Below are 23,938 nucleotides of genomic sequence, written 5' to 3' on the forward strand. Positions count from 1 at the left end.
ACTCATCATCTGCGATGGGATTCTCGGTGTCGGACATGACAACTTTATTACCTGAAATAACAACCACAGCATCGGATATGGGATACTCTGCATCTGACTTAAGATATTCGTCATCTGACATGGTGTACTCACAGATGGGATTCTCGGTGTCGGATATGACAACTTTATCACCTGCAATGGCAACCCCAGCATCGGATATGGGATACTCTACATCTGACTTGGGATATTCATCATCTAACATGGTGTACTCATCATCTGCGATGGGATTCTCGGTGTCGGACATGACAACGTCATCTAAAATGGCAACCCCATCATCTGATATGGGATACTCTGTATCTGACTTGAGATATTCATCATCTGGCATGGTGTACTCATTATCTCAGATGGGATTCTCGGTATCGGAAATGACAACTTTAGCATCTAAAATGGTAACCCCAGCATCTGATATGACATACTCAGCATCTGACTTAGGATATTTATCATCTGGCATGACAACATCATCTGATATGGGATCTTCTGCATCTGACTTGGGATACACCTCCTCTGGCATGGAATTCTCGGTGTCGGGTATGACATCAGCAGCATCTGACATTATATACGCTTCATCTAACTCTGTACATATATCTAGTATGGGATACCTGCAATCTAACCCGGACTACTCTAATTTACAAACATCTAATGTATTTAATCCATCAATTGGTATCGAATCCTCGTCTAATGATATGGGATTCATCCCTTACACAACCCTAGCTGAAACTTCTATGGACGGTTTGTCAACACAAATTGATATGAGCTTACCTTCAAGGTTCCTTCCAACTATTGTTCGGTCTTCAAACGCAACAACATCAGATTTTACAGTATCCACAGCCACATACATGGATATAACCACTACTGTTCGAACAATGGCTTCTGTTGCCATATCGTCCAATGGTAACGTTGTCTCGTCTTTGGACATTCTTACCACTGCTATTACTTCTACGGACACAACAACGCCAATCAGTAGCAGTGTCACAGTACCGGATACGAACCTGGAAAAATACCTGCTCAAGATGAGGTTTAATCCGCTGGATACAGACTACACGGAGCCAGCTAATAAACAGAAGTTGATCAACTGTAAGTTTGCTTTATAAAAATTCAAGCACCTTATTATGCCTTTGTTCCCTTATAAATTACTAATTTAATGTACCTTCTGCTATATTTACTGATTTAAAGCTCTGGTTAAAATTAATAATGACATTTTTTTATTTAATCAATTAAAGCTCTGGTTAAAGTTTAGAGTGACTTATGATATGTTGACTTATTTATAGCTCGGATTAAAGTTCATTACGACTTATACTTTATTTACTTATTCAAAGCTCTGATTAGACTGTTTGAAGAGGCTATGAGGAGACAAGAATCCTTACCAGCAGGTGCCTTGAGACGTAAAAAACGGGATACCGAAACCGGCTCATCAAATATAAAAGTTCAGGTAATTTGAAACATATTCACATAATGATGGCGACGACGATGCTGCTGATGTCAACATTAAAATATCTCATTTTACATGCATCTCATGTTTGAAATGTTCTATTTAATAGCTATTTACGAAACTTTATATTTTTTCTTCATGACAGTTGGATAATTTAGAACAATCGACCAGTACATCAGCAACTGCTCAGTTTACGGTAGATCTTGGTAATGGACCAATATCTGCAGATGAAGCTATGGGGTTATTAAACCTGCTGTCCAAAGAAGAAATGGAAGAAATCCTGGGAGTTGAGGTAAAACGGGCAACACTTTCTGTTTTTAAAAGTCAATATCACACTATAAAAGGAAAAGAGAGGACATTTTGAGACTAACTATCAAGAGATATTTTATTTGTCCTACTAATCTATACAAGAATATCTCTTGTATCACTGGGGGTAGCACTATTGTTAAAGGGGAAGACTTGGGTTACATATATCTTTGCTGTAGATTCATGTTTTATGAAGCCACTGTGGTTCGGTGAGTAAGGTGCTGAGTGAGCAATTTCTACATGATTTCCCTGCATGGTTCACATCATCAATGGTGCAAGACTATGGATCTGCCTACAATAAGATGAAGGATGGGGGGTTTCCACAGATTAACTCTACCCTATTATCCCATGTACGCAAAAGTGTTTATAGAATACAGACAGTGTGTATAGTTTATTTTATAAAATAGATAGTGACAGATGTCTTATTATTCCTAAAAACACTGGGTGTCATTTCGGATTGTTATATTCTTGTTTTCAGTTATTGGAACCAATAAGTGCTGTCAATGTTCAGTCTGGCACGATTTATACATCGGGATCTACTACACTACCACAAGCAACACCTTTGTTGGAAACCACTCCAACATACGTTGTACAGTCTGCAGAGAAAAGCACTGGGGAAGTTTTCACGGAGCGAACTACATCTTTTGCATCTCATGAAAGTGAGTCTGTACCCACATCCGATGAATCTACACAAGTTATGACATCTCCAGGCACATCTCTTGAAGTGTCCTCGAGTAACTCTCTACTAGATTTGACAAGTGTGTCCGATACATCACAGTTCGAAACAATCGTGGTTAGCAGCCTCTTAGTTAACCAGGTAATATCTACAACAAGTCAACTAGAAAGAGAAATATCTGTTTTGGCGTCTACAGATGACTCTCTGCTATATACTGTAAGTCTTTCCATGACCATATCACCTAGTAAATCGCAGCTTGAATCAAGCGTTAGCCAATTTATAGACACTCAGGGTGTATCCGTGGAAAGTCGGTCAGTGGCTGAAGCATCTCTGTTTTCATCCTCGACCAGCATGTTACCAAATATCCCGAGTTTATTGACATCAAGTCAAATATCAGAAATATCGGAGTATTTTAGTATTTATGGATCATCCTTAGACTCAATGGATTATGAAGCAGGGTCGTCTGATATTACTACAACAGATTCCACAGAAAGTTATTCAACCCAGTCTTACTCATCTGTACCAGAGACCGAATTCTCTGGGAGTTTTTCATTCCAGTCATTGGTGTATGACTCATCAGTACCTTCGACGGATTTCACCGAATTCCAATCATTGCTATATGATAAATCAGAATCGTCGACCATTGATCTTTTCACGAAATCATCAAGTGTCGAAATCATGACTCCAGCGTCATTCAGCCTTTCGTCTACTGATGAATCAATACCACTTATACCAGTCGCGCCTAGCCCCATATCCACACAGATTGACTACCAAGTATCACCAAGTATGGTATCGTTTACCACAGGATATAGGTCAGAAGAATTGAGTATTTCACCACCCAAGGAATATTCAACTCCCGAAAACAGCTCACCTCAGTCAATTGATTATTCAGAATCCATCGAAAGCAGAATTTTTCAGACAATGACTGAACTTTTCACCATTTCTTCTAGTGACTACCCTCTCTCATATTTTGATTCAGCGAAGTCAGAATCTGAGTCGGTTATTGTCTCGTCTAGCGACGCAAGTCTGATTTTCAGTTTGCAGGATAGTTATCCCACACAGACCACTATCGACAACGCATCAATACTACCAATGATCTCTTTCAGCAGCGTTGATTCGTCTCTAAACACAATTGGGTTTCCAAGTGGATTGCATTATACAAGTAGTGATATTGCCATATCGCAGGAGTCATCGTCCCAATATTACTTTCCAGTCAACCCGTCGGTGTCCGAATCCTCGCTATCAGAGTCACTTTTAAGCTCGTACGAACCATCACGATATAGCCTGGACACCTCACCATTTTACAGAAGTGATCTTTCCTCTTCCAAGTATAATTTGTCAGTCAACATATCTGGACCGTCCGTGAACGGTTCGTTAGTTCTAGAGACCATGTTAAGCACTTACGATCCATCACGTTATATATCCGACACTTCCTTTATGACCCAGTCTGTTGATACAAGTGATGGTTTGCCACAGCCAGTATATAGTTCAATGCAGAGTATCAGCGATAATATTGCCGCACAGGAGACCCTTTCGCCTACCCCAACAACCAATATGGAAGCATCTTCAATTGTCCCTACACAAGATTTAAGTCCATATCTACTACGACTTGTGTTCGATCCAAAAGGTCAAGATGTTCAGTCGGAAGAATTTTCAAATAAACTCAAAAGTGGTAAGTTATAGTTAACATATATATGCAAGAAAATTATCTTCGGGTGCAGCAGTAGGTACCCGTGTTAATATCCCCATCGTGCCCAACTCCACTCGTTCATAAAATCTTTTCTTGGGAAATATTTCATTGACAAAACCCTTCAGCAATCCACAGTTTTTGGAAAAGAAAACACCCTCAGGAAATACGAAGCATTATATATGTATATATTATGAACCTTTGCCATGGGACCTCTGATTATGCACAGCTTCGATTCGCCTGCCCCGTCTGACACCCTCCACCTCCTGTGTCTCCCCTCTGACGCATGTCGGCATAGGCGAACGAGATGGGGGGGGGGGGGGGGGGGGCGGGGCCCCCATTTTGGGCACCAAATGCTGGGAAAATTTGGGCACACAATTGTACTTTGTAAAAGTTGTATAAAATAATATTGCGTTCTTGAATGTGTCCAATTAACAGCGAATTTATTATTATTATATAACATACTAAGAACCTAACTACATTTTTTGGGCACCAACCACCACCGCCCCCCCCCCCCCCCAGTCAAAAATTTCCCCGTACGCCTATGCATGTCGGTATACATACACATTATCATAGCAATGGTGAACAGGATGGGTTTCTATGGAACAGCTGATGTTATTTTCTCTTGAATACAGTCAAGAACTAAGAAGTTTGCATATGTCACTAATTTATTATTTACTGGAAAGTTCTTCAGGTTGTCCAGTCTGCTTTCCCCTTGTCCGTCGGGTTGCACAACGGGTTCCGTGTACACCATTGGCATCCCATTAATTAACATCCCCTGACAGTTGAGAATCAATATTAGAATATGACGATCGCTGTTGCCCTGGCAAAATGTCACTCACAGGCCAATGTCCATCTTTATTATCCCAGGTTGGTACCGAAAAATCAGAAATTTCATATTATTTGCTATGTACTTTGTGATTGTTCATAGGTTTGGTGGCAGCATTTTTAGAAGCTCTAAGAATTAAAAACAGTAATAGGAGGCGAAAAAGAGACGTTTCGGATCCAGATGTTGAAGTTGTGGTAAGCAGATTATAGACATCAACACAAATATTTTAGGACACAATATTGCTTCTTAGAATCAGTATTTATCAAACCCTAACCCTAACCACGTTATACGCGACGATTGATTTTGAATATTTTTGAAGATCTTTTGGAGATTTTTAGATGGTCCATGACTTTGTGAAAATACATTAAGTGGAATAACAATATTTTCCTTTATTCGTCTGTCCATAATTCAAACATATCATCCATTTGTATGATATTACGATAAATAACGTAAGAAAAACTTTATCTATATTTTAGTTATACGAGTCACCAGAATCATCTGATGGCGAAGCTTCGGTCATGTTTTATATCAAGGTTAATGGGGTGCCTATGCCAGCTGACGAGGTGGAGGAACTGATGTCCCTATTATCAGCTGAAGACTTGAACACAGTCAGTAAATTACAGGTATAAAAATACGTTTTGAGATTAAAGTGAGCTGAAGGGTGCTAGGGTCTGGGTATAATTCTATTCCGGACTAATACAGCAATTGTTTTGTATCAAATCAGAGTATGACGTAAAATGGCTGGATCTGTGTTTATCTTAGTACGCCCACATTTAATATGAACGTTTATTGTCGCCAACTTCCACCGTCCACATTTCTTTACGTTTTTGTTTTCTAATTTGCGAGGATTCGTCAAAAATATGTTTTATTTTTAACTTCAAATAGTTATCTTTCCATTCACATGCTATACGTTTTTGTTTCAAATTTGTGAGGATTCTTCAAAAAAAAAAAAACAATTTATGTTTAACTTCTAATAGTTGTCTTTCGATTCTCTTGCTATACTTGTAAAGCTTTGCACTGGCTCTGTGGGTATGATCAAATGACGGTATCGCTACCACGCATGACTCTGTTTTTGGGATGGGTGGGATTGACATGCACCTCGTCTATATGTTGTTTTGGGGGCATTCCTGGATAGGTAGATGGGGTGGGATGTTAGGGTAAAGTTGTACTAAAATTTATTATGATGGGACTTTTAGGGTATTCAAGCATTTCGCCTTTTCAATCCTTTGTGCAGGTTCTTCAGCCTATTGAGAGAGTAAAGAAAGATGCCAGTACCATAGGATCAGGTGTCAAAACACCACAACCAACTCAACCCTCTGATACCCTATCGTCTTCACAGCGTCTTCAGTACTCAATATACACTGATCTTTCAGTCAGCGACTTACAGTCGACGCCTACGGTGGTCAATACGAACTCTGAACAGCAGCTGGATATGATTGCGTCAATGACACAATCTGGAGGTTTTATTGCCATTTTACCAAGTTCTATATCTGATGGTATTAGCCATGAATACACACCAAGCACGACAGAAACAGCCTACTTTTTTATATCCAGATCCGGGTCCTCTCTGCAATCATCCCAGTTGTCGCCAAGTTTTGGTACTGATTCCATATTCACAACCATCCAGACAGTATTGACAACCACGTCCGTTGGCTTGGACATATTCTCTCTCTCAACACAAAGTGTTACATCCATTGACATATTTCCGTCCTCCGGATCGTTGGCCATTTCTTCAGAATCTGGATTTACTCACCCGATCTCCGGCTCTGCGGACAGCTCCAAAATAACGGAATTTCTTCAAACATCCGATGTCGTTTCTACATCTTTACTGAGTTCATTTGTTGAGGCTGAAACGAAATTAACCATGTTAACAATCGATTCAATGACTGCCAGTCTTAAGTCGATCTCAACAATGGTGCCATTTAGCTCCAACGTGTCTGCTATCGAAGTACTGTCAATGTCAACGGGCTCACCTAGCAGTTTAAGTTTGGACGAATCGCAGCACACCAGTGGTATAGAATCCAGCTCTGGATATCTCATTATGGACTCTATAACAGAAAGTCGCAGCCTTTTACTTGGCTTAACGTCTTCGATAATTCTCATCTCGGAATCTACAGAAAGCCATCAACCACCAAGGACGATGATTCCATCTACACCAATAGCAACCGCACTTACCACGCCACAGGTCATATCAGATACAGGGTTAATAACAAGTAGGTCTACTCTCGTAATGGATACCACGCAAGTATTAACTACCTCCCATCTATCAAGTACCGAAACCTTACTGTCAACAGAGACATTGAAAACCATTGCAATGACTCCGATATTTCTAACTACTGACGGATTGCTAACTAACCAAGTGATACCAACAGAATCGTTACAAACAAGTACATTACCAAACATTCCGATACAGCCATCATCACAAGTCCGTTCTAATCCGACATCTCTTACCACCGAGGAGCTGTCAACGACTCAAATCTTGTTATCCACACCTCCCTCCTCGACACTTTCCATGGAAAGTACACGAACGGCTACGATACTGTCAACCCCCATGCTACCAACTTCCTCCATTGTACCAATTACCAGTGCACCACCAACCAAAGCTCCGACCACCCCACCAACATCCGCACCCACGACTCCTTCTGCTGATAGTCTGATGGTTATAAAAGTCTCGGTAAAAGTAGACAGGAATATTACTGATGGTGTGTTTCAAACAGAAATTGAAAATGGTAAGAAGTTTAAAATATTTTCTGGGTTGGTGAATATATTTACAAACCTTGGATAACCTGGAACCTTTTGCTCTATGTCATCCAGCATTTACGGGTTTTGTCTCTTTTGAGAACTTTTGAATGTACAATATTGTGAAACTTGCATCTCTAAATGGGATTTTAGTCCAAAATGGTCCAATAAAGTTTTTTTTACAAGGATGTGATGATTTGCATATTGTCAATATTCATCATCAACTGCACGAAATAGTCAACAAAAGCCAAAGGCAGAGTTTCTCTGATAATATTTTGATGAGGATATCTTTAATCCGATTGAATCCAAGTCGGGCGATTATCTACCCTGTTGATCTTTTTTTTTAAAATAAATTCTAAATTTTATTACATTTTAATGTGGATTAAGCCGTGAAAACTTAGAAATTCTCTCAAAAGTGCACGTGGCGATCAGGAACCTTCAAATCATATATTTGGAAAGATAAAATTTTCTATCCTATACCAAAATGATCAAGTATTTACACACTCAAAATTATCGGGTATGCCCTCCCTTAAATCCAAAACGCCTTGGATTTGGTCACCTTGGCCTTTCATTGTTTATAGCTTAAACTGTTATATTTTTGTTCCAAATTAAGGGTTAGAGGTAATTTATATGGAGGGTGCGGGAATCAGTCAAAGGCGACGACGCAGGAAAAGATCTTTAGACGATTATGAAGTAGACCAACCTATTGTTTTATACAAGAGACAGGTGGAAAACGAGCCAAAAGTTACCGTAAGTTATTATTTTTAGCTTTGATAAATGAGCATTGGAATCAGTTCTAAAAAGAATAACCACAATCTACTTCCAGCTAGAGTTCAGGGTATTCTGTGGTTGGAGATTGGGGATAAATATTTTCTCAGCCCAGCAATAGCTTTATTAATTGTACAATTGTCATGTATCTATGTTATATTTGAACAACTTGGTTGGTTACTCTGGTGGTCATCGAAACTGTGGCTCCACCCAGATGGTATTACTGTAAACACGTATTTTGCCAAAGGGGTGTATTTCGAAGAGTCCTGTCCCAATTTCTTTAGCGATACTTTTAAGATTTTAAAGCCTACACTGTTGTAATCAAATAATTTGTCTTACAGATAACTAGTATGGACAGAGATCCAACCCAACAAACTGATGTGTCATCAGAGTTTTACGTCATACAGAACGGACAGGTAGTGGCACCAGATAAAGCAGTTCCTGTCTTCAACCGACTAACTGATGCACAGAAGAGCGCCATACTCGGATATTCGGTACGTTAATTGCTTCCTTGGTTAATTTGGATATTTTATTATAAGGAATCCTGTGTATGCGTTTAAAGTCTTGTGGGTACAAAGTTTTCTTGGTTTTGGGACTAGCCTATCGTATGTATTTTCAACTTGGTAATCTTCACCCCCAGCTGAAAAATAATTCCACTCTGTCTAGACCCCCCCCCCCCGGGTACAGTAAAGAACGGTTGTTTCCGGTCACAACCGAACTATCCATAAGAAGAGAAGGGCGAGGATAACACTGGTGGTGGCTAGACTGATGAATCTAAAGAGAATGTGCTAGGACACGCCAATGATGCAAAGCTTTAGTAGGATTATTGATCTGTATTATTCCAGGCTATCGGACCAGTTAAGGCAGTAGGCGGGGAGGTAACTCCTGCCTCAACAACAGCACCTTCTGACAATACGACTCTACTGTTTATCGTTGCTATAGTGTTACCATGTCTCCTCGTCCTGGTGCTCATCATTATTATTGTTAAATGTTATGTTGTGGACCGCTGGAATAGAGGAAGCATTCTGCCTTACAAGGTGAGCTTTTGAGATTACTGCCAACTAACATACTTATTTCGTTAATTTACCACTTGAATCATACTTTTCCATACGTCCAAATTTAAATTTGAATGGCGACACTACTGACTTCTACTAAATAGTTTCGACTACCAAAATCTGTGTCCATATGTCGCGCTAATCCAACACAATATTTAGATGACATTAAAAATTTGTTTTGCCCTTTTGCTTGCTCATTTCTTGTGTTTGATTTTTCAGCGTGGTGAATCTTTAGGCGATCATAATTTAACAATTGACATCGAAAAGGGCGAGATTACTCCTAGTCGTTCTTTGCGCGGTAGTGAAAAGGGTTCTCAATTAAGTGAATACTCCCTGGGAAGAGGAAAGAAAATTCAAATAGCAGTGACATCGGGAACATCAAATGGTAACCCAAACACAGAAGACTCGACGTTGGCGTCATCCCAACGGGGCGATAAGGGGACAAACCGGGACATAAAACACGACGCAGAAATAAATTCCCGAAGGAATACCCTTAAAGATTTTGCCGAAATGCGGGACAATGAAGCAACTCACAGAAACACGGATCTCTCTAATCATCTGCTGGGTCTAAATCATCAGGATGGTGGACCTTCATCCACGGAAATACCAAACCCGGAATCACAAGTTACCAACCATCAGCAACAAAAAGTTCTTCCAAAACAGATAAGTGTTCACGAAGACGTAATACAAAAGTCTACATCACAAAGGAGAGATCGTGCTCCGTCATCTCCGAATAGATCTAGACAGGGCGACAGGAGGAGAAGCTTAGAGAGGGCTCAGATATTTGGGATGAAGGAATCCGTAATAGAAGCAACCCATGTCAAGAAAGCAGAGAAGACTCCCAAAGAGACCGCCTATGCAACGATGACCCCCTCGGTATCTACACACTCAGACACATTAGCTAAAGGGAAATTTCCAGAGAAGAACAGATCTAGAAAACACAAATCGAGATCCGAAGTGGACCACCATCCAGATCCCAGAGATTATTATTACTTAACCTTAAAGAAACCAGACCCAACGTCGACTTCGGACAGTGGTGACCACACCGATGCGTCAGATGAGTTCACCATTCTGGTACCAAAGTCACCACAAGGTAGAATCGTAGAGGGTCACACTAACCAAATCTTTTTCAATAACCGGATGCATGCTACCCCAATCGGTGCCAGCAAGCAAGTCAGGAGTCATCGTAGAGGTACACTGAAGGGCGAGGAAGGATTGACACCCACGAGCAAATCCAGAATCAGGAGTCCAATAAAGAAGCAGAGAAAAACTACAATGGAACTGAAAGAATTTGACCCATGCTATTCACCAGAAAGTGCTTCCGAGGTAGAAAATGATACTCCTTACAATAGATACAAACACGACGATCCCGCCAACAGTTACAGTCATGACTATTCTAGTCAGAATTATAGCAATGACCTATCCCCCAACGTCGATAAACCCAACATCCATCCATTTGACTCCCCTAACAGACTACGCATCCCTACTTCCACCATCAGAAAAGAACAAAGAAGAAGGGCAGCAAATCGTGAAGAGGCTAGGCAATCACACTTGATGCAAGACTTTACGGTACCATACTCAAGGCATGCAAGACAGGTGGATGATAGTGAGGTCAACCCTGAACTTTTGCCAGGACACGTGTCTAGTTATTCTGCGGACAGAAATCCTGACCAGGAATTGATTACTCGCAGAAGCGTAGAACCTTCGTTCAATTCAAACACTTTTACGAAATCAGATACCTCACCTCCAAGGCCAACCAATGCCAGGGATCAACAAGATGGTGACAATACGGTTGGACATTATATATCACAAGGGCGTGATTCTGATAAAGGGTTGGACAATCCAGGGTATTCTAATGATATCTTCTTGCAACCAAAGATGAAATCCACAGCTATAGGACCGGATGTATCTACCACAGAAACTAATACCCAAACTTCAGATCACGAAACAGCCGCTACAGATAATGACAGAAATTCCAATAAAGAACAGGGGGCTCTGCCTTATGTTGATCCTGTGAAAAAAGATATGATCACTCAAACCAGTAGAGATTTTGGAGCTCAGGCCAAACTTACACAGGCTGATTCTAGTTCAAAGTCAGCTGCTTACCACAGTAATGTTTCAAATAGTTTTGATACAATTTCCCAACCTGTTCCAATTGAATCTTTAACGCAGTCAAGCCTCGTGACACTTCCCACAACATCGATAATGCCATCTCGTGATGAGCATGAGCAGCAAACACGAAATTCTGTCCCAAATCCATTTACCCTACACAGCATTCAAACCAAACAAAATAACCAACAGCCTGCATACCAAACTCCTTTAATACAGAACGTTCAAACACAACGACCATCAGATCCCCCTGTGGCTGAAATGCATAACAATCAGTTTCTACAAGGACTACACCAACCACAGAACACCCAAATGGCTCAACTGCAACAGCCTTTATTTGGAAGTCCCCGTCCGACTCAAGCAAGTTATTACCAGAGTTACCCTAATCAACCACTGTTTTATCAAGCCCCAAATCAGATTCCTGAAACCAATCTGTCTTACCACATTCCAGAACAAGAGAGGCCAGCTACTGCTTCCCAAATTCACTTGATACCAGATTACCCGTCTCAATCTACACTTCCAGGAGAGCTTGGCCTATATGATAATAGACCGCCCAGATCAGCTACTCAGATGCAGCCAAATTACTACAATAGGTGAGTTCTATATGGTCAAATTTTAATTTTAGGGATATTGATCTTAAATGTCCTTTACAATTGATAATACACACTACCCGTATATTTAAAGAACGGGTTAAATGTAGGGATGGATGGGGTCTACATGACGTTTTTTAGAAATATCCACATCATTTCAATTGTGTCCTAAAATCCAGAACATGAGTCATATAGGCCCTACAATGGCGTAACCAAACGTACATGTGTCCAGCTCACGCCCCCCCCCCACCACTCTTTCGAAAATGCACTAAATGTACAAATAATGCACTAATTAAAAATGAGTATCCCTCCCACAGTACCACCTGTTAAAATACGCATTTGTTCATATTATACGTAATCATAGTCATTATATGAATTAAATTTAAATCGTCACGTGTGATTATTAAGAGTTATTTCTCTCTCGACAAATTAATGACTTGGGTGATATCAACTGTAGCAATCTGTGTGATATAGCTGTATATACTGTCTGCCCCACACTGAATTAATATCACAGATACCTTCTTTGAATCGGCCGAGCGAAAGATTAACGAAACATCAGTTAGCAACTTAGGCTGAGAGCTATTTCCCGCGGTTTTTTTTTTAACGGTTAATTCCTTATAACGGTTGTCGTAACGGTTTACGACTTTTATTCAAGATGGCGCCTTACCAACATGTGTAAACATTGTGTTTTGTCGTGTAGTTGTTTTGTAAGTCTATCTGTATTGTGAAAGATTATCAATGTTTTATTGTCAATCAACTGTTATGTGATTGTAAAGGTTTGTTTTGTCAGTTGAATTCCTTAAAACTGGCTAATGCCCTAATATTTTTTACTAAGTCAAAAACAGTCGTATTTCAGTGTTTGTTTCAATGTTTGTTTTTTATTTGAAGGCGCATTTCTCATTTCTTTGTTTTTTTCTTTTTTTTTTTTTTTTTACTTGTTACAGCCAGTTTGTTTTTTGATCGCACGGCAACAAGTACACAAATAGTTTTTTTTGTCCTATCCGAACGACTAGACGCTTTTCCTTGCACCTAGGGAGATACTGACAGTGACATGCTGGAAAACCCTTACCGGTACCAATCTAACCCTCTGACTCAATCGACACCTGATTGAACCAGTGACATGCTCTATATATTTTTTTTTTCCAGCCACACATCACAATATGGTAATCAGTATTTAGCAGCACCAGGATATTCTAGTCTACCACAAACAGAAATTGTGCCTTCGAATCATCAACACGACACAATGTCAGGCCATCCAGTTACAAACGAACAGGTACAGAGAGAGAGAGAGAAATATGGGGTTTAACGTCCACTTGACACAAACTAGGTCTTTTTGGGACTAACACATGGTTTAATTTTATTTCAATAATTCGCTTGCGCGTAGGGATCTTTAGCAGTGGGAGGAAAACCCACGAGGTTGAACAGGCGACCCTGCTCCTTGTCACGTGCAACCAGGGCATCGAAACCACGCCATTTGACTCAATGACAGAGACCTTATTATGATACTGCGCTATCCCCCCCACCCCACTCCGAACAGGTATAAAGCTTAGTAAACTATATACCACCATCCCTTGTGAAAGAATAAAAATGAATATTCACAAACAGAAAACCCAAGATGCATTATTGAGACTACCTCTAGATAATAAAAACTGGAGTGAATTGAAATGGTCTAGGTAATTCACAAGTCAGAATTCTGAAATATATGCGGTCATGTCTAGGTCAGTTTGGTTGATCTGCTTTTTAAGTCAAGTGTTGTGGTCTCGACTAGTGCTGGCTATTACCACTGCAGTCCTGATACGGTACATATTGCAATTCAGGTGCTTTGATACGATTTGTATCATGATTCATAACCAGGTCAAGAAAATGAAATGAAATAAAATGGGGTTTAACGTCCTACTGTTCTGCTCCGACTGGGCTAATGAAGATGGGCATATGCCATGCAGTGTGCAGTGAAGGACATTTTGCCCAGGCAGCGGCGCTATGGCCTACTCTTACATGTATATCTAATTCCAACTACCAAGGGATATTTTATGTGCGCGCCAATGTATACATGGGACCTTGGATTTTCGTCCCATCGACTAGTCAGTTGTCCTTGTCAGGCCCTCTGTCCTGCACCACTGACAAGGGAAAACCACGTCGGAAAATCCTGATGAACTCAGGTCAAGAAAACAGCAGGATAAATGAATAATTGATATCTTTAGACTTGCTGATGTCTAAGAAATAAAACAATTTTATATCCTGATATTGATGTGGATCAAAATAAAAAGAAAACAATTTAATCATACATTATGCAAGAGCTAAATCTGCCTATTGTAGGTCTTTCTTTAGGCATGAGATGTTATATAAACTATTAATTAGACAATAATTAACATATCCAGACCATTATCGCTAGCCTGCGATAATTGTTGGATTATGATCCGATTTGCTGCACAACTTTCCTTCTTGATTAAATGGATAATCGAGGCTGTGATTTTTTTCGTACCGACTTTAGTAATTATGACCGAGGCTATGCGGAAATTTCGATCGATTGAAATTTTCAGCAAATTGCCTTTACATTATCTAGTTTTTAACTATTATAGTGAGATCTGCCAACTCGTTATCTAATCTCCCATAATGTATCTTTAAGAGTGTTTGTGTACCTATGGATAATTAAGAGTTACAGGTTACTTAACCAAGGACAAAAGACATAAAAAGGAATTGTGAGAGAAAGATGTATGGGGTTTAACCTCTACTTGACACAAACTAGATCATTTCGGGACTAACATATGGTTCAATTTTATCGCACGTAGGGGTCTTTAGCAGTGGGAGGAAATTAACCACTTGACTCAATGATAGACTTTATGCCCCCCCTCCCCCTGTCAATGATAAGGAAATTATAGCGAGTGATACTCAACTAACTATAGTATAAGGTGTTCGAAGAAAACATCCCGTCTTCATTAGCCCAGTTCAGAGCAGAACAGTAGGAAGTTAAACCCAATTTCATTTCGAAGAAAACAAAAAGCTCTCATAGATCAAGATTCAGGGGCTCAATGGAACACGACCTGCCACAATGACGTGTGTCTGATCAATCTGATTAAAATACAGACCAATATTTTGTTTCGTTTTCTTATACTTTCGATGGCATATACTACAAGAAGATCTGACCAGTTGTAGTGAAAGGTCACGTCAGGGGTTGTACAAGCGACTTTTGACCCTATGACGCCAGACATTGATTAATCAATCAGTGTTGGCGTTTCTAGTGGTTTACCCACAGTTCCGTGCCTCGCACGCCAATAACTCACCATAACAGACCATTTCATTGGCTAATCCCTCACTAGAACTCTTCCAGGTGCTAGTGTAATAAAGACAAGTAAAACGAAATTTTGAACTATAAAAAACGAAACAAAATAGGATCTGTGTTTTAATCAGATTGGTGTCTGATCAGTATTGTGATGATCTTAGATGAATGCTGATGTATGTTTTTTTTATTTTAGATTATTGTTCACAGTCGGATGGCCCGATACAATCCGTATGAAGATATACCACCAGAGCCACCTGCCGTACGATATCACCATATACCCGAGCCAAATTATCTAGTACAGCCAGAGTTTCCTCCCCTCGATAGTGGTATAGAACAACCAGACACCTTGTCTAATATACCTGTATTTTATCAAGTAAGTGTCCCAGAATATGTGAACAGGTACACTTGAGATTGATATGGCATTTGTTTCTGAATATTTCTTTAAGCTCATTGGTTTTTTTTATGATTTGCACATTGTAAGTTAGCCTATTTTAACTTGTTTACTTAAGCTGTGGACGAATCAATCTATGCCGAATTTTATTCAGCCAAATGGTTGGACACACTAGGCGAATGCTTCGTCCGATTCACCAGTCGTTTGCATTACCTTTCATGTCACATGATTAAACATGGCGGAGTCTATGTCTTCAAACAATCATGTGACGTCTCGATATGAGTGAATGATAAGTAGTGATTGGGTAATGAATTCTATATTCGACCGAATGCTTCCACGAAGCGGACACACTAGGCAAATATAATTCGGCCGAATGAAAATTTGGGGTTATTTAGTAGTTTAATGCATTCTCTTTAGATCATAAAGTCTGTCATTGAGTCAAGGGGCATGGGTTGATTTCAAGTAGGGTTGCCTGTCCAACCTCATGGATGTTAAACTCTTATTTACGCTCATGACAAGGATTTTTGTCTTGTACAACATGGATTATCAAATTTGAAATTGACTGAAATAGGGTTTGACATCTAACATGAACTGCACAAAACCGATCAAGTCACACGAATAGTTGTGGCGCCCCTAAGACCAAAGAACAAGTATGCGATCCTATAAAATGGTGAGCTTTTCACATATCTCGGTTGATTTTAACGTGAACAGTAGTTTTGGCCATGAATGTACAGGTTAGGTAGAAGATAAAGAAAGCTACATGTATGTGTTGTTTGAATTATGTATATATTGTTTTGTAGCATCCTATTAAAGAGAGTCCACGTCACCATGTATCTAGTCCCAGAGATCAACAGCAACACACGGTAAAATCTCTTTTATTTTATGCCGCTTTCGTTGTTGTCTTTATGTTTTATGTAGGAAGTATTTTGTTAGTACATAAATATTAATAGTGGTCTGACATTGAGTGACTGCAAGAGTTACGTCCCTTGAAGCATAGTGACTTCTTGTATTTCTTGTTGGAAAAACCGTAATGTGGGTAAATGGTTACAGTTCAGGGTAGATAACTCTAATACTGGATACATTCTTGTTATTTTCAGCGTGAATATGAAGAGGTGATACAGTCTGTTCAGAGCGACAGTTGGAAAGATGACAGCAGAAAACACAGAGACAGGGTGAGATAAATTATATACTTCCTCCAAAACCGTGCTCTACAGATCGAAAGTTTTGATATTTCTATGGCACATTGATTGGTGACATACAAGCATAGGATGAGAACCACAACATTTCTATCGATGAGAGACCATCTGATTGAAAACACATCACTACACTTGATTTATTCATTTATAGCTTTTTCCGAATATTTTATCTGGATTATCGCCCTTATTGTTCATAATTTGTCAACGTTCTAACTCATGATGTGAACTGGCAGACTATCATCATTCAGGAGATGACCATCATCAGGACCAACCACATCCTTAAATCATTGTTTTGTTTTTCATTACGACTGAAGCCTGTATCATTATAGGCCAGGGACTGTATAGCACAGTGACCCCCAGATCCATTCACTTGATTAGATGTTTGTTGTTTATTTCTGTCGGGTTTACTTGGCTGTTTTGTTTTGCTTGTAGTGCAGTCCTCCTGCACTTACTCAGCCACCTCTATTAGCAAATACAGTTCCCCTGGATTTCTCAGAGTGGTTTCTTTGTCAGTTGTGCATTGCTTAAGGGTTATGTTGTGTTTCATATATTCTTGGTTTTCTGTCAATGCAACAAATTTTTTTGAATCAGTAAAAGTTCTATTAATAAACTTCATAATATAATAATTTCAGGATGCGAATCAACTCCATCGTAATGATGATGATGAAGATATCAGTCGTCGATCAGATGATAGTCAACACAATAAGAATAAAAAACCTGGTAAAGAACATGTTCGATTTGAAGATGATTCACAGACATCACCACGAAGACAGGTAATTAATTTATATATATATATATATATTTTATCAGTCGTGCAAGTTTAAAAATCTGATTAAGCATATTAAAAGATATAACACAACTTATATGGAAAACAATTACTGGTTTATACACATATACCACAACGTTTTGACAAGTATTCTCTTATCGTTTTCAAGCACAAAAATGTTAGAGGAAGTGCAAAAAAAAAAGCTCTTCTAAATTTTATCTTAGAGGTATTATCAGTTTCAAGAAAAACAATAACCAATGTTTAACTCCATTTCTCTTTCTTTTTTTAATTTGCTTAGTCTAATTGGATAAAATTATTTTATTGCTCGGTGATCTAAGTGAGATTAATCCCCCCTTAACAGTAGACACAGGCCACAGCCCCCCCCCCCCCCCCCCCCCCCCGTGAAAAAACTGTCCACCATCAAAAGAATAGATACACATTGTCCGTCAATTTTACAGCACCCCTGAGAACACTTCCCGCCCCCTCGTTGCTCTGAGCTAGTTACGGCCCTGAGTAGACATCACTATCCAGTTTGTCATAGTGTATTACTATTGTTCTAATGTTAGAAATTTTCTCATGTTTTAGCTTGAATTGATTATTTCAGCCACATGATAAAAAGACCCACAGTGCATCACCGAAACGTAGCGATAAACGACGTCGCGAAAAACACCCAGATGATGACACAGAGACAACAAGTAGTCTATCATCACCTAGGAGACAGGATGAGAAGAATGACGATCGATCTCATAGACATAAACATATGTCACCACGAGAAGAGGAAAAGGTATATATTGGGATTTTTTTTCATAAACAAAGACTTAGAATGAAATGAAATGGGTTGTCTGAAAAATTAGCCTTGACAGCAGCATTGGATCTCAGTTTTGGTTGTGAAAGTGCTTCCAGATTTTCCAGCGTGATTTCCCCTCATCAGTCTTGTGGATAAGGTCTTGTGTAAACATTGCTTAGCACATCAAAAAAGAGTATTCATTTCATAAGGACCTTTTGTAACACTGTAATCCGGGTATTATTTCACATTCATTCCACATCAAATCCTTGTTTAAAAATTTGTAAAAATCGTTTAAATTCACCAAAATTCATCCAATTTGTACTTGTGTCCATTTTAAAGCTGACAATTAAATTTTGCTGAGTGTCCAATTTACAAGCGTATAATTTCTCTATCACTGTTAACATATAAACAACCCAATTGATTATTGTATAATGATTAATTTATGAACAGTGGTCAGGAAATTAAACACATGTAAATTGGACACAAGTACAAATGATATGATTTTTGGTGATTTTAAATGATTTTTACGAATTTTTAAACAAAGATTTGATATTAAATGAATGTGAAAAAAATTAGTGCTAGATACACAAGATTAAATGATATCTGGGTTACAGTGTAATAGAGCTCCTATTTTGATCATATTTACAAATTTTGACTGACAAGAGAATTTAACTGTTGGTCAATTTACATAAAATTAGAACTTCAAAGAATTTAACCTTAAACCCAAATAATATCGGATAATGGAAATTTTTAAAAGAAAAATACATAAGTGACAGCCCTGGTTGGTAATCAACTAATGTTAAACCTGGCATTGTTTTAAAACTTATTGAGGTTATGGTTGCATCATCTCTATTACAACTAGGAAGGTTGGGTGACTGAATGGTGTAAGGCATGCACTTTAGATTACAAGGTTTGTCTTGAGTCATGTGGCGTGACAAGGAGTTGGTCGCCTGTCCATCCTCATTGGATTTCTCTGTGTTCTCCGGATTTCTTCCTCAGCTAAAGATACCTACGCACAAGTGAATTGAAATACCATTGAACCATTTAATTTTATTTCAGTATGAGAATGAAAAGAAGCACAAGGCATCACCAAAACAAACTTCTGAAAAGGAAAAAGTGACAAAAGTGTCAAGACCCAAAAAACGAAAGGTAAGTAAATTGTTTGCTTTCAAAAAATAGACATAGTTGACACCATTCGGCATTCGGTGGTAGGTTTGGTTACCTCCACCACCACGGTAACAGATGTGTAAGGAAATAAAATGTAATGAATGAGGTTTAATGTCCTATTAATAAAGGCAATTAAATATAGACAAGCAATATCACAAACTATTCTCGACAAAAAAAAAAGGTTAAAATGAGGAAGAGCACATATCAGTGAATCTACAAAGTGTGCTGCAACGCTCATGAAATATATAATCCTCTGATAATGTAATCGTCCTGTCTTTGACCTTGTAATTGGTGTTTCTACATTTACGTGTTATAGTTAGTTACTCGATTCAGTTAATAAATGCCTCTTAAAGATTACATTAATTGTAGGTAACTGAATATTGACTTGAAGGATTTATTTAAGTGTGATAAGAGGATATGTGTTTTATTATTAAATAGCACCTCTTAAATTTTAAAATCTATGATTTATTGTATTTTGTATTAGGAGAAGGAAGATGAACATCATGCACAGTCAGGGCGAAGAAGTCCACAATCACCTGACAGAACCCCCTCACCATCACCACGACGACAGAAAAGGGTTTGTTATTTTTTTTGTTCTATGTATCTTTATACTCATTTACAGATATTAAAGATGTTTATCGTCATTTGCATTTATCAAACAATATCCACTCTAGATGTACTAAAAAATCAATGGTACGCGAAAAAAAGGGCAATCAATCAATTTTCCCCAGCACACGTAGTTGGAGCTAGCTTCTTTAAATAGGATGCGCATGCCAAATGTTGCGAAATTTTCAATTTGTAAACGCTGAATTGAATTGAACCATTTTTATACGCCCACATGGAAATGTGTTCGTATATTGCCGTCGCCCCCGTCTGTCGGTCCGTCCGTCCGTCCGTCCGTCCGTCCGTCGTCCACAATTTCTTGTGAACACTCTACGGACTACATTTATCATCTGATTGTTTTGAAATTGATATATGTTGTTAATTTCTTCTGGAGTTATGTGCCTTGTTTCACTTTTTTGCACCTTGTGAACTCTCTAACGACAAAAGTTATCAACCAATCTATATGAAATTTATATGCATCATTTAAATGAAATTTAAATTGATATGCATTATTTAAATCAGTGAAACGAAGAAGCCTATTGAATTTCAGCAATTTCCGTTAATTACGCTGTGAGTTATGTCCCTTGTTTCACTTTGTTGTACCTTGTGAATGCTCTAACCACAAAAGTTATTGTTCGATCTGTATGAAATTTATATGCATCATTTAAATTAGTAAAACAAAGAAGCCTGTTGAATTTCAGCAATTTCCATTTATTACATGTAGAGTTATGGCCCTTGTTTCACTTTGTTGAATCTTGTGAACGCTCTAATGACAACAGTTATCATCCGATCTGTTTGAAATTGATATGCATCATTTAAATTAGTTCAACGAAGAATTCTATTGAATTTCAGCAATTTCCGTTAATTATGCCCTGAGTTGTAGCCCTTGTTTCACTTTGTTGTATCTTGTGAATGCTCTAACGACAAAAGTTATTATCAGATCTGTATGAAATTTATATGTATCATTTAAATTAGTAAAACGAACAAGCCTATTGAGTTTCAGCAAATTTCCGTTAATTACATCTAGAGTTTTGGCCCTTGTTTCACTTTGTTAAATCTTGTGAACGCTTAAACGGCAAAAGTTATCACCTAATCTGTATCAAATTCATATGCATCATTTAAATTAGTGAAATAAAGAAGCGTATTGAATGTCAGCAATATCCGTTAATTACTTCTAGAGTAATGGCCCTTGTTTTACTTTGTTGAACCTTGTGAACGTTCGAACAACAAAAGTTATCATCCGATCTGTATGAAATTTATATGCATTATTTGAATTAGTAAAATGAAAAAGCCTGTCGAATTTCAACAATTTCTGTAGATTACTTCCAGAGTTACGGCCCTTGTTTTAGTTTTTAGAACCTTGTGAACCCTCAAACGACGAAAATGATAATGTCATCTGTATGAAATTGTCTATTAAATTCCCCTAATCACCTACAAAAGAATAAATATGTGACAACCCTTGTCGACCGCTCGGACAATATAGCTGCTGTGGGCGTATGTTTCGTTGCCTGGCAACTTATCTTTGGACTGATATTCCTTTTAGAGATTCAACTTTCGTCATATGTTTATAAATACTGACAACAGAATTATTGTGCTATAGCAGTGTTTTGTTTGATAATTGGGGGGCATATTCCAGAAGCAATGGCCCGAGAAATCCCTCTTTGGTCATTGTTGGATTGGCTTCTGATACTTGATCTTTTGAGGGAGTGTGTCTATTCTTCCCGTTCAATCAAATCTATCCCAGGTACAGCAACATGACAGCTCTTCGTTTAATCAGGGTCTTCCCTAAAACTTTGGACAGCGATTTAAGGTATTAAAAACGGTGAAAGTATGTTCGTCTCCAAACAGTATTGTTTACATTGTTTTCTATTTGATAGCCTCATTTGTCACGCAATTAGTTTTTCTTCAATATCCTGCTATGCACTGGTTAATTGGGCATAATAAAATCGTGAGTCATGACGTAACGTTATGTAAACATATTTGGTCTAATTTCGAGCTCTGTTTTAAGCTTAATGCTTTTGTAACGCAGTTAACTATTGGTTGTTAATCGTACCATTGACCAGTCATAACTTGGAACAGAAATTTGCTTTCGTTAAAGCAGTGTTTAGTGGGATTAGGTATAATCAAACGGAACATTGCGAGGAGTAGGATTGGGGGGTTGGGTGGCCGAATGGTTAATGTGTGCAGCATGCTCGTTGAATCATAAGATCTGTCATTGAGTTAATTGGTGTGGTTTAGATTCCCTGCTTGCACATGATTATTAGTAGGGTCGTCTGTGGGATTTCTCTGAGTCCTCAGGTTTCCTCAAACTGCTAAAGACCCCTGCACACAATCAAAATAATGAAATAAAATTGAACCATATGTTAGTCCTGAAATGACATAGTTTGTGTCAAGTGGACGTTAAACCCCATTTCTCTCTCTCTTATATGATAATTTCCAGTTACTATATGCCATTGTCGTTTGCAAGGGATTCTTCAAAATCCTTTAAATGACAATCGGCAGCTTTAGCTCCATCTTCTGTAGGCCTTTGTTTTTTATCTAATGCTGTTATTATAATTTATTGTATGAATTTGTTTAGAATGAACCAGAAGAAAGAGACGAAAGTTCTCGATCAAGTAGTCAGACATCTTCACCACGTAAATCTGATCACCATGACGACGATGACAACGATGTAAGTAATACCATAATATTGATTGACAGGCCAAGATGCTTCCGATATCAAATTTAGATAATATTTCTTTATCGTAATAAATTTTTATTTGAAAAAGAAATAGACAAGTTTTGGATTAGCCATTGCTACTTGGATTTAGGCTGTTGTTTTGGCTAATAAAATGAGTTGGGACAGCTCTGAGTGTTCTTTTTCTGTGAGATTATGAGTAAAGCTCTGAGTGTTCTTTTACTGTGAGATTATGAGTAAAGCTCTGAATGTTCTGTTACTGTGAGATTATAAGTAAAGCTCTGAATTTCTGCTGTTGAATATTAAATTGGATTTCAGTATTCAGAAGAAGAAAGTTACAGGTCAAGTGGAAGTAAGAAATCAACTCCTAGAAGCTATGAATCAGACGAACAGGTATTTATAATATTACACACTAGAGCTTTATAATTGACTATTTTAGGGCATTTTTAAATTTCTTATATAATTTCCGTGAAAAATTCTTACCAGAAAATTTCAGTGAAAAATTCTTAACAGAAAATTTCAGTGAAAAATTCTTAACAGAAAATTTCAGTGAAAATTCTTATCGGAAAATTTTAGTGATCAATTCTTATCAGAAAATTTCAGTGAATGATTCTTATCGGAAAATTTCAGTAAAAAATTCAGATAATTTCAGAGAAATTATTCTTATGCATTTAAAACATTAGTAGAACTTGCAGGTAGCATGAATGCATTGCGATCTATTTTAATCGGTAAACTCATAATCCACTGGGACTTGTTAGGTTGATAATAGACAGAAACTTGTGTCAAACTATTAAACATACAAAATGCAAGAGGTAAATCTGCCTATTGCAGGTCTTTCTTTAGG

General features: G+C 38.3%; 2 protein-coding genes across 6 annotated transcripts in view; both read left to right on the forward strand.

Annotated features, from left to right (window-relative positions):
* The first annotated feature begins 253 nt into the window (after positions 1-253).
* On the forward strand, positions 254-2,497 carry LOC130013153 (uncharacterized). The gene is made up of 5 exons (XM_056101787.1): positions 254-1,113; positions 1,356-1,468; positions 1,614-1,760; positions 2,253-2,338; positions 2,485-2,497. Exons 1-5 carry the CDS (start codon positions 261-263, stop codon positions 2,495-2,497), a joined length of 1,212 nt encoding a protein of 403 aa, XP_055957762.1. The 5' UTR covers positions 254-260.
* A 1,086-nt stretch (positions 2,498-3,583) lies between these two features.
* LOC126825623 (uncharacterized protein DDB_G0283697) overlaps positions 3,584-23,938 on the forward strand; it is a 31,875-nt gene continuing 11,520 nt past the window's right edge. For 3 of the 5 annotated variants that reach the window (XM_050555323.2, XM_050555324.2, XM_050555325.2), the window contains exons 1-18: positions 3,584-4,122; positions 5,069-5,160; positions 5,443-5,589; positions 6,201-7,695; positions 8,319-8,455; positions 8,815-8,967; positions 9,319-9,510; positions 9,748-12,230; positions 13,374-13,500; positions 15,701-15,880; positions 16,699-16,761; positions 16,996-17,070; positions 17,727-17,867; positions 18,465-18,644; positions 19,707-19,796; positions 20,299-20,391; positions 22,996-23,088; positions 23,413-23,487. In XM_050555323.2, coding sequence (XP_050411280.2) covers positions 3,840-4,122; positions 5,069-5,160; positions 5,443-5,589; positions 6,201-7,695; positions 8,319-8,455; positions 8,815-8,967; positions 9,319-9,510; positions 9,748-12,230; positions 13,374-13,500; positions 15,701-15,880; positions 16,699-16,761; positions 16,996-17,070; positions 17,727-17,867; positions 18,465-18,644; positions 19,707-19,796; positions 20,299-20,391; positions 22,996-23,088; positions 23,413-23,487 — 6,099 coding nt within the window. In that variant the 5' untranslated portion in view covers positions 3,584-3,839. Of the gene's footprint in view, positions 4,123-5,068; positions 5,161-5,442; positions 5,590-6,200; positions 7,696-8,318; positions 8,456-8,814; positions 8,968-9,318; positions 9,511-9,747; positions 12,231-12,884; positions 13,004-13,373; positions 13,501-15,700; positions 15,881-16,698; positions 16,762-16,995; positions 17,071-17,726; positions 17,868-18,464; positions 18,645-19,706; positions 19,797-20,298; positions 20,392-22,995; positions 23,089-23,412; positions 23,488-23,938 lie in introns of those variants that run through there. The other 2 variants (XM_050555326.2, XM_050555327.1) reach the window with 2 other exon arrangements.

Source organism: Patella vulgata, chromosome 6 (assembly GCF_932274485.2).
Source record: "Patella vulgata chromosome 6, xgPatVulg1.2, whole genome shotgun sequence".
NCBI lineage: Eukaryota > Metazoa > Mollusca > Gastropoda > Patellidae > Patella > Patella vulgata.